Genomic DNA, 11,653 nt, shown 5'->3' with positions numbered 1-11,653 from the left:
TTGCTTGTATTGCTTCTCGCTGCTTCACCTGTTGTATATATATATATCATATATCATATAGACTGTAGATGTGAAGATAATAGTTCATTCATAACTGCGCTACGGATATTATATTCACTGGGTTTCATAGAAGCAAAAAGCTTCAACATGCTTTTGAGGCATTCATTAAATCAATATCTGTATTCTTGCAGTGGAAGGATAGTGTGATGAATGTATGACCGCACGCAGCATTTGGTTTTTATTCTGTATCCTCTGTTCTTAACTCATGGTTTCAAACAGCAATATCCAGGGATGAGCCTAGAGTGGATCTTGGATAAGCCTCTAGCCCTTGGCTTAGGTCCCCACCCCCATTTCTCTAGGGCTTGCTCTCCTTTTCTCCTTCGCTCATTCTTTCTTTCTTTTTTCTCTCTCTCTCTCTCCCTCTCCTTCTCCCTCTCTCTCTCCCTCTCTCTTTACGAACACACACATACAGGGACTCCAAAAGCACTCCAGACACTCGGCCAATTTAATAAAGAGAGACTTTGTCATGCGTATCTCTCCCACGGCTTCCTGGCCAGAGTGACAACAGAGTGGGTGAGTGGAAAAACAGGAAGAAGACAGGCAGGCAGACTACAGACAGCTCCAGCAGGCCGTAGATTGGCCTGTGCGTGCGTGTGTGTGTGTGTGTGTTTGTGTGTGTGTGTTTATGTTTGTGTGTCTGTGCTGAAGCCTGTGCATGTGTATGTACAGCATATGTGTTAACCCGCTAAGACATGTGCTCACCAGGACATTGTGCTCAACATTGAGAGGCGATGGCGGTGTAACACAGATAGGGCTCCCCGGCCAGGAAGGAGAACTAGGTGTTTCCTGGAGCGGACGTCTGGCTGTCAGCGCCTGGGTAGGAGCGGGATATGGCTCACCACTAACAGACCTCATGATGGGAAGACCACTGCACAAAGGCCACAGGGGGAACTTCACCCAGGCACAGAGCTTTTGGGGGAACTCAATAATGCATGATTTGTGTTTTCTTGGTAGTACAGCATGATTGCTCTCCTGAATGTCCCTCTGGAGGATGAATATCTCTGAAAATGTACAGATCTCTCAACTGTTATTGAATACACTCTAAAAGATGCAACATTGTGCTTTTTAGAGCTTGGCTGTACTTTTATTAAACCCCCCCAGAGACCAAGGGTAGCCTATTATACCCTGTTTTTAGTGTATGAGCAGTCCACCACTGTCATAGTGCAATAGTTTCTTCATCAACTCACACTTTCCCTCCTAATTCTTTTGCCGCTGTCAACGATGCGGTAACCAACTGCTCGCATACTAGCGGTGCCCGAACCGATTTCTGCTGCGAGTGAGTCATTTGGTAAATATAGGGAATGACAGCACTGACTTTCAATTTGGGCTCAGCTGTTTAGCAGTCGAGTTGGAACACACAAACGCATGAACGCGATGACAGACGCACACACATTTGAATTCTGCAGCGCATACACGGATGAGATGAAACTACAGTGTGCAAACATGGCGTGACATGAAGCCGTGGCGTGGAAATAGGTCATATCATAGGTAGCGTTGCAACTGCCTCGACTGATATTGCAGCGATGCATCAGTGGCTGAGACCTGCTTTAGCTTGACAGCCGGAGAGAGCTCCCCAGATAGTAAACAGAAAAATGAAATTATGCCCTGCCCAAACCAGATTGTTATTGTCCACAAAAGGCGGTTGGTTCCTGGTGTTTTTGTGAAGCTGAGCTCCAGTCAGGGCTACATTACAGCTCACTGTCATATTTACACCATCAGATTTATTCTGGAGATGTGACAAAAGCCCACCCCCAATCCCCCTGCCCAACACAGAGACATATCTGTTTACTGAAGAGAGAAAGAGAGAAAGAGAGAGAGAGAGAGAGAACAGATGGTAGGCCACAGGTACATGTGCATGCATGTCTGCTGGCGTGTGCGCCACCTTTTCCCTGCGTGTGCGCGTGCATGGGTGTTGTATATATTTGTGGAGGGAAAAAAGTGTCACTGCTTGAGCCCCGCCGCAAAACCAACTCCTCCTGACATCTGTGAGTCAATTAGCTGACTGAAGAGAAAACATCCCTGCCCCCTCTTCTCCCCCCATCCCTCCATGCATCCCTTCCTCCACCAAACAACTCCAACCAGCCAGCCAGCCAGTTTGGTAGTGTAGCATAGCAGCTCCTGTCTGCCCTGCCTGGTGTGAGGCACTGGGGGAGGGGCGCTAGTCAGGGCCGGGGGTGGGAGGGTAGTGGGGGTGATGAGGTTGGATGTCAAGAATGTGGCTCATGGTCTGCTCTTTTGTGTGTTTTGTGCAAGATGAATAGGCCCATGGCAGGCCGGGGTGCTAGGCGGCCACAGCTCCCGTTGACTTGTGTGTTCGAAAAGCCTGAAGGCCCTGGCCTGCCCCTCTTGAAATGAGACAGGCGGATAATGAAGGCAGCCGGGTGAACAACTTAAACGCCCACTACATAGAGAAATAAGTATTTCAATGTCTTATTTCCTCAATGGCTCATTCTTGTCTCAATATTGCATATAGCTTCATTATTTAATTTCTCTTCTGTCCATCTCTATCTCTCTGTCCATGCCTCGCAGAGCCCCCGATCAGGAAAGTTATTGTTTGCTAAACTGGTGTGGGGGCTGTTCGTTTTTATGCCTGGTGCATCCCATATTCCCCTCCCCATTCGTCCCCAATGCCCTCCATGTCCTCAGGCTACTGCTATGGAAATATGCTTCAGTCACATTGCTAATTATTTAAGAGTTGTCGCCTCATTAACAGTGCTGGGAGATAATGAATGATTAATAGGTCATTCATTCCCTGTGTTCTCCCACTCTCTCCCTCTTCCTCCTTCCATACAGCTACTTGTCTGTCAGGTTGTGCTCGCTCTTGCTGTCCATCCAGTCCGAGTTTCCCTCCACAGCCCTGCACTGCGTGTGCACGCTCACGGAGGTAACTGGAAACGTCATCAGTGGCTGTAAGGCAGGAAGTGCAGTGAAGGAAACATGATTAGTGTTTGTGTCGACAATGATCCCTCAGGCTGGTAAATGCTGGAGAACTGTGTTGCTTGGAAATGCAGGCAGTGGGCTTGTGGTACATTGCTTGATAATGAGCCAAGATCGGATATATAACACCAGAGTGTTCACGGCAGTTGTGTTTGTATAGTTTGCATTAAGTTGGGCGTATGAGCACCTGCAGGCACCGATTCTACTTATCATGTCTTTGCTCTCATGATAAGTGCGCTGGGAATGCTCAGCTGGAGTGGGGAATTTGTGTCAGTGGTTATCTCGTGCCCCAGACACTTCATGGTCTCGACTATCTCAGCTAATAGGAACGTGTGCATTCTTTCAGTCATGACGACAACTCTTTTCCTGTTACCACTGAAGGCCAAAAGTATGCTTTGGAAGAAAAAAAAAGAGTCAAGCCACATGTCATCTGACCATGTTTAATAAAAGCCACATTCTGGATCGTCAAACATTTTCTCGGGGGGGGGGGGGGGGGGGGGCAGCGCGTAACCAGACGGTCTCCCCCTGTGAGGGCAATCACGGTGGTGTGCGTGGTGGTACAGAAACACGAGTGTGCCGAATGACAAAAAGTGAGCTGGAAAAAGAAGTTCAATCCCTGCCTTACTTTGAATTTCCACTGCATGGTCCGGCTCGGTTTGACTCCACATGCCTTTGGCTGGTACTTTTCTTTATTTGGTTTTCCACCACAGATGTTATCCCCTCAATGTTGGAGGGATTCGTAGCGGATCTTCCTAGCAACACAAATCTTCCACGTGACACACACACAGTGTGTTCTCCTCCTGGCATCGAGTCAGAGGAACATCTGTACTTCATCAATTGACCGAGGCATGTTTTTAGCGGGGGTTCCACTTTATTTATAATCTCGCTCGATTAATTAAAAATACTGCTTTAAATATTGCTGACATATTGAGTCAGGAGAAGGACGAGTCAATCAGTTGTCTGAACTATTTTGACACCAGATTTTAGTATCAGCTCAACTCTCTTGGAAACCGTGACTGAGGTGATACCCGAAAAAGGGCAAGCTACCAGCTGCTATCCACAGCTTTGACCAATGGAAACCTAAAGAAAAGATGGTTCCGAGTGAGTCATGTTGATACCGGTTCGTGGATATTTGATTAATGTTGCAACATGGGGTGACATGTAGTTGTAGCCCAATGTGCTACTGGAGAACAATGAAGCAACACAAAAACACGAGTGCATTACTGTAGTGCTTTAAAAAAATTAGCATCAGGAGGAATGTAAACGACAGTTATATTATTGGCCGGCATCCCAACTCTAAAAAGGTAATTAGGATCAAGGTCCACTGCACTTTATCCAATCCCAACTACTTCTTCTCCAATGTTTGAGCCTATCTCCGTCATATTCCATGCAAGCTCAATGCTATTTAGTTTTGTGTGTAGAGATGTGTGCTTTATTATGTCACAATATAACACAGTTAACTACTCTGAGCATCAGTTTGATAATCTTGCTTACGTATTTTAATATATCAGATGCAGGTATTGTAAAAAGATTAATATTGTGATATTGCCTTTTATTTCAATTTCTCCACACAGATAAACTCTGAGCCCATTCTTCCCAACTCTGTTCTTGGATTTTCTATATTTGTAGTGTGTTAGGTCTTATAGTGATCAGGCCTCCTAGGGTTGTTCAAGTGGGGCGAAATAAACGTGTAAAAACTAACCAATGGTAATCAAATGTATCACCATCAAACAATAACAGGCCTAAAAGTGTTTTTCATGGAATAACTTCACATGGAACAATCACACAAGTTGTTTGAAGGCCGCTTTAATGCGGTCCCCAAACACACACACACCATCACACCAAATCACTACTTTCACTCAAGTCTCACCCCCACTTGTGGCCTCAGGTCCATGAGTGGCAGTTACCAGGTTTCTCCCCTCCCTCCCTTCCAAAGTCTCTCACCCGCCTCTCTACCACAGCATGTTTGAGTCAGACCCTCCCCCGTTAGCCTTGACTCAGGGTATTGCTCCCTCTCAGCTGCTGGGCTGAACAGTGACTGTTGATTGGTGGTTGAGGCGGAGAAGGAAGCCTTGGGAGTATTTATAGAGACTCTCTCATTTACCAGAACAATAACAACCCTCCCCCACACTGAGACAAGCAAACTGACTTTTGGTTTCACATCTCTGGGGAAATGTGCATACTATAGGACACACTTTGTCCCGTTGAGCCAGAGCACCGTCGATTCGTATTGATGTTGTGTAGCAATTACAAAAAGAATAGGTTGAACATGACTCAAAGTCCATTCAGGTCTTGAGTTTAGAAATATAGAGAGCAATCTTCTGGGATGTTTTGAAAAAACGTGCTAACCATTTACATTTTATGTTTCGACTGTAAAGGTAATCATGATAGCAACTGATTTTAGATTTTTACAATTAGAAGAAGCAGAAAATATAGTTTAGAGAATTAAATGTCCTGCTGGAGCACTAAACACACACACACAAGTAGAGTGAGTATTTGTTTTATCGGAGATGAGCCAAAACTTTGTATATCAGGAATGTTAAAACTGATGCAATCAAAAGTATCTTAAGAACACGGCAGTACTTCCTGAGGACTCAGCCATATGGTTCCACCTGTAAACTCATACGTCTGTCCCGGCCATACGGCTCTGAACATTCCTACCATTGCCAGTAATTACTTCAGTGTTGAGCGGATTAGTCAGGTAGATAGGACCGAGTCAGCTGGTGTTAGTTTATGGTGACGGAGATAAAAGATGACTTGGGGAGCAGTCCAGTGTCCACTGGCAGACAATAAAAGTGGCTCATAGAGCTGCACAGTGTGTCCATGTAAAGAACGTAGAGAGCGGTCTTACTGCAGAATGAGTTCTTTCAGTCACGGGCCTGCATTCAAATTTCGCAATTCTATCATAAGCACACTGGCTGGCTCGTGGAAGAACTTTACTCCATTCCAGTGAGCACCTCTGCGCCAGGGGGGCTCTCCAGACACTCCAAGACCCTGTTGAGGAGCAATAAGCATTGGCCTTTGCATCTCTACAGACTGTTGGCTCCCTTGAATTCTGACGTAGACGGCCTGAAAGTGGCAACTAGATGTTATGAGATCTCTGCGGCCAACTTCATAACAGCTAGAAAAGTAGCTGGAGGTAGTCGTGCAGCCGACAGTGGGAATTACATGCAGATGATGCACAGACCGAGTGGGCTGAGTTCTACACAGTGTTAGTAGTTATAAGCTCCATGTCGCTAAAGCAGAGTCAACGAGGAATGCTGAGGCCTTTCATACGAGGGGAGCTCATCAAAGGTTGGAACAGCTCATGCTGACTTGCTGAGAACACAAATAAGTGAAGCAATGCTAATAATTATTTAGACCGTGTTTAGAGCGTGACACCTGTGTGAAATCAACCGATCCTGCAACGGCAGCATTTTTATTGCATGTTTTACAGTGTGGCACAGGGGAGTGTCCGAGCTGGGAATGGAAGCAACACTTCCAGCCTATTGCTCCTATAAACACAGCTACATGAACTCTCTCTCTCTCTCTCTCTCTCTTTTCTCTCTCTCTCTCTCTCTCCTACTCTTTAACCCTGGAATAAAACCACACACGCACACAAAAGCATAGAAGTCAATAAATGGCTCAGGGCAAGGTGTGTGGAGGCTCCACTCCAAATCAAAGACCATAGAGAAACATATACAGAAATATAGCCTATAAAGGGCCGCGGTTTACTCCATCTAATTATAACAACGCAAGTCTGTTCAATGGATATATAATTAGAAAATGCATATCTTACACTTCAATCATGGCTGATTGTAATTTCATGCAAATATCTTGGGCTTCACACAGACGCATCGATATGATCAGTGAGTGCCAGAAGGTTTGGACACATTGCCTACGCTTTCTGCAATGACACCATTAGGAGCTTTTGGCCCTGGCATGAAAAATAAAGAGTGTTTTGAAGCATTTTAAGATGCATGTTTGTCATGTTGTCACGGACTGCAGTAACCTTGCACAGATGACATGCTCCACTAGAAGAGTGCTCGTCACAGTACAACAGAAACTTATGTTGATTGTGTGTTTTTCTTTTGACTGACTGGCTGGGTGAGTTTCTCAGATAGTACCCACACCTGGGAGTGGCCTATTAACACTAGCTCAAAGTGGCTGGATAATGTCAAACAATGACAATGACAATGCCTGCCACTGGTTGCCCATTTATAGTTGAATTCCCAGGACAATAGATTGGCTCGCTCTCCCAAAGTGGTCCCATTCATTTGCAATTGCAGGCAAGAGGTCGTTGTCCTGAAGTGAGTAATCAAGAGACACGTGCATCTGCAGAGTGAAGGTACAGACACAGGAACATACTTACGCGCCTGAATCCACAGTCCACGCACATAGAGCGGGCCAACACACGTCCACGCACAGCAGTCGTTACACTGCCGCTGCAGTTCGCGGGGCCTAGAATAGCAGGCATGCTGCATTCCTGTGCCCTCGCTGAGGCGAGCGCACAGCAGATTGGCGGGTCACATGCACAAACAGTTATCTTGGAGATGAAGTGTACATGCACATACCAGGGCAACACTCTTGCTGCGCATGCACACAGGCCAAATGGATGAGTAGGTGCAGACACGTTGGGAACAGGAGGAACAACTAATGCTGTCGCACACAGACAGGCAGTTGTGAGCATGCACACTGACTCAGACATGACGCACAAAATGAAGATTACATCAACAAAACAAATGTACAAATCAATGAAGCAAACAATATAAACAATATATTATATATAAAACATAGCAAGAATAGTACATATTACACATTAACAAACAACTAAACTAAAAATAAACAGAGTTAACCTATTGACTGGGGATTACAGGTTATTTACTGTTTTATTCTATTACAGTTTTACTGTTTATTATTGATACCACTTGTTTTCAAATGTTCTACTATGTCTTCAGTGTGCACTTTACCCCTTTGCTGCTGTAGTCCTGTGAATGTCACCACTGTGGGACTAATACAGGATTACCTTACCTTATTTTACATGCATGCACAAAAAAACACATATATACATCATATTAATATCTATCTATCCATCCATCCATCCATCCATCTATCTATCTATCTATCTATCTATCTATCAATTAAATCTGACATTAATAAAAGTTGTGTTTTTATTGCAGCAGTTAGTCTACTTAAGAAGACAAACAAGATGTCCCAATATTCTTTCAAAAAGAAACAGTGGGGAGAGGGGTATTTAAATTGCTACTGTGTCACAGCTCTCCAACAGCCCTTTCTTTTCTACGCCCATGCACAATTATATTAAGTAGGGCCAATAGGAACAAAGAAGAGGCAGGACCGAGGCTCCACCTCTCCCCGACTGCCTTCCTCTGAGCTTTTTAGATGTACATAATCCCTGAGTTGACCCAGAAAATAGGCAGTCGTTTCAAGATCTGATGCGGCAGTCTTTGTGCACACCGTCCCCGCTTGAGCATGAAGCGTAACCCAGTGGAATAGATACTGTAATTTGGAGGAGCGTTGCCCTGCAGAGGAAAACGGTTTCAATAGACAGAGCCGAAGCAAAGTCGCGCAACTTTGTGAAAACGGAGCGGATACGGGTAAGTGTTTTTTCAGATATATATATATATGTATATATTTATATATATTTGTGAGATGCGTCGGGGTTGTTGGGTATGTGGTGGTCTCCGTGCTGCTCCATTGTTTGCATTCACGTGTTTCAAACTCCACATTTTACCAAATGGATAATATTAGTCTGCGCGGTTATTGTGCACAAGCGTTTAAACCAATCGGCGCAGAGTGATCGGAGAAAAGCGGAGCCTTTGTTGGATTTTAATGCCCCGTTAGAAATGTGGCGATTCAGCTGTTGGGGAGATGTTGCATGATGTCAGGGTTCTTTGTTGCAACCTTACGTGCGTAAAATGTAACAGATTTGTTCTGCCTCCGCCAACATGCAACACGGATGGCATTCAAGCAATGCATTTATGCGATGCACGCATTTTTCTCCGTTTTTGTCGATTCTCGTCGTGCATGAAATCTCCAGCTGGGAAAAAATTTAATTAAAAAAAATCCAAACATTGCATCTTAAAACCTGTAATTCCGACCTGGGCGTTCATTGCTTGGCACAAAGAGGGCAGGTTTTAGGAAGACCCAACACACGAGTACGGTTTTCACTTATATGCAACACAACCGTGCATATAATATATATATACACATATAAATATATACATTTTTTTACATTTGTCTTTGGTCCGGAAGCGTTTCGGTGGCTCAAACGTTACTAGGACAAACGTATCCGTGTTTCTTTTCAATGAAGGTGATTTGTGCGATCACTGTAAGAGGGAGTCAATTGGCTCTGAAATTGATTTGACCCACAGCTATGTACTGCTCATCTCGCACATGGTACCGTTGGCACAATCATTGGGTCTCTTGATCGGGGATTACTGTTTAAAATGGACAGCTACATATGCTCATGCCATATCAGTCTTGATCCAGCTGCACCTCCCTCTAAATGTTTGCTTCCTTAACATCACGTCTGCCCCGTGTGATCTAACCGCGTCTCCTCTCTGTTCATAGACAGGAGGGATGGCAGACCATCTGATGCCCATGAATCACAGCTCAGCGGGCGCCAGTCTCCACGGTTACAGGATGGGCATGAATGGCGGCCTGCAGGCAGGTCACCAGCAGCATGCCAACCAGCAGGGCATGCGGGCACTGCCCAATGGCCAGATGATGCACTATGGTGGCGCCCAGGCCAACATGGAGACTGCCATGAGGCAGCGGCAGAGCATGGTGGCCGGACCCATGAATGGACAACTGAATGGGGCCCAGATGGGTCACCACCAGATGACCTCTGGTAACATGATGTATAATGGCCAGCCCCAGCAGCAACAGCATCACCCTCAGCAGCATCACATGCATCCACAGCAGCACCAACAACAACAGCAACAGCAACAACAGCAACAACAACAACAACAACAACAACAGCAGCAGCAGCAACAACACCAGCAACAAGCCCAGCACCCGCAGCAGCAGCAGCAACAACCACAACAACAACAACAACAGCAGCAGCAGCAACAACAACAGTTCGCGAACGGAGGGTTAACGTCCCAGCAGCTCATGGCCAGCATGCAGCTCCAAAAACTCAACACCCAGTACCATGGGCACCCACTGGGACCTATGGGTGGGAACCACATGGGCCCCACGACCCAGTATCGCATGAACCCGGCCCAGCTGGCTAACATGCAGCACATGGCCGGACCGGCCCTGGCCCTGAACGGCATGGACGCGGATATGATTGACGAGGAAGTTCTGACCTCGCTCGTCATGGAGCTGGGCTTGGATCGGGTCCAGGAGCTGCCAGAACTCTTCCTGGGCCAGAATGAGTTTGACTTCATCTCAGACTTTGTCAGCAAACAGCAGCCCAGTACCGTTAGTTGCTGAGACGACCTGCTTCGCAAAGGAGCACAAATAGAGACTGGAGAGAGAGAGAGAAATGTCCAGGGTGGATGAAGAGTGCTCATCTCTTCACTTTTTATTTCGTGAGCACATCCCTGTACTAAGCCAAGTTATGGCATAGGATGTACAGAAGAGAACTCTGGATATCCACAGGAAGACACACAGTGCTTGAGTCTCACATGTGCTCGTGGCCTGAGGGTGGCTGGATTCAAGGACGAGTTCCACCTCTCCCATTTCCTGGACATGAATGTAATGAAGAAATGCAGAAATTCTTAAAAGCCACTCTGAACAATGCTATGACACTGTGTAGCCTCCAAGCCTGGATTCCATGACAGTTTACCAGTAAAAAAAAGGTGTATTTATTTATTCCTATCTGAGAAAACTGAAAAATAACGACCACCATCTCCATTTTGGGAACCACGTGGTTTTAATTCTAATTTTTTTCCGAGAGTAGGATGGGGGAGAACTTTTAAATTAAGTTCTCTTCACGATTTTTTTTCGCCCCATTCCATTTGGCCTAGTATTTAAATAAGCTCCGATGACAAGGTCATCTTAAAGAGATTCTGTATTTTCAATCATAAGTCAGACCCGATAGATGAACAATGTTATCTTATTTGAATGGGGGCCTCATCCATATTTTAAAAAATGGTTCACTGGTAAAGTGTTGCCTTTTTTAGATGTAATGTTCTCCCCAAAAAAAATCTACTGCTTTTACTGTATGAAGCTGTATAACTCCAACATGTCCACACTGTTGTGTTCTATTGGAGGTGTAGAACCGCCTTAATCGCGCAGATTCTTATTTATTGGTTGTTTATATTGTCCCCTTTTTTGTGGTCAAGATGGGGGGGATGGTCTTTGTGAAGGGGGTTTTGAGGATCAATAAAGATGGCCTGGATAGAAATGTGGCCTGCTTTTCCATTCATTGCACAGTTCTTCCCCTAGGCAGTGGAGAGCTAGCTAAGTGCTGAGGATAACCTGTGGGTGAAGGGAAACCTCCGTTTCTTTCCAGTCTGGGATGGAAATGTTCAAACTGATGCACTATTTATGCTTTTGGCGGGGGATATGCTCTCCTCCATTCATCCTGGGTTTTCAGCGTCCACTCTTTTCTTAAATGTGCCATTTTCATTGCTAATAAGGTTCCTTGACATGAGTGACATGCAGAGAAACTGACCTGTTTCCCGGCTGGTGATCTACAGAGGAGCTG

At 45.5% G+C, this 11,653-nt stretch overlaps 1 protein-coding gene across 2 annotated transcripts; it reads left to right on the top strand.

The window, feature by feature from the left end:
- Positions 1-494: 494 nt before the first annotated feature.
- Positions 495-11,354, top strand: cited4b (Cbp/p300-interacting transactivator, with Glu/Asp-rich carboxy-terminal domain, 4b). Of its 2 annotated transcripts, none has more exons than XM_056443993.1 (2): positions 495-573; positions 9,568-11,354. In XM_056443993.1, the coding sequence occupies exon 2, from the start codon at positions 9,577-9,579 to the stop codon at positions 10,432-10,434; it is 858 nt and encodes a 285-aa protein (XP_056299968.1). In that variant the 5' UTR covers positions 495-573; positions 9,568-9,576; the 3' UTR covers positions 10,435-11,354. The 2 variants fall into 2 exon arrangements, with proteins under 2 accessions (XP_056299968.1, XP_056299967.1); XM_056443992.1 differs by lacking the exon at positions 495-573 and adding an exon at positions 8,240-8,591.
- Positions 11,355-11,653: the final 299 nt, after the last annotated feature.

Source organism: Pseudoliparis swirei, chromosome 22 (assembly GCF_029220125.1).
Source record: "Pseudoliparis swirei isolate HS2019 ecotype Mariana Trench chromosome 22, NWPU_hadal_v1, whole genome shotgun sequence".
NCBI classification, from domain to species: Eukaryota; Metazoa; Chordata; class Actinopteri; order Perciformes; family Liparidae; genus Pseudoliparis; species Pseudoliparis swirei.
Note: the sequence above shows the minus strand (reverse complement) of the source record. Positions and strands in the feature narration are given on the sequence as shown.

What these genes read in the sequence shown, in the direction of transcription:
- cited4b (XM_056443993.1), top strand. Translation starts at nt 9,577, where the DNA reads ATGGCAGACCATCTGATGCCCATGAATCACAGCTCAGCGGGCGCCAGT.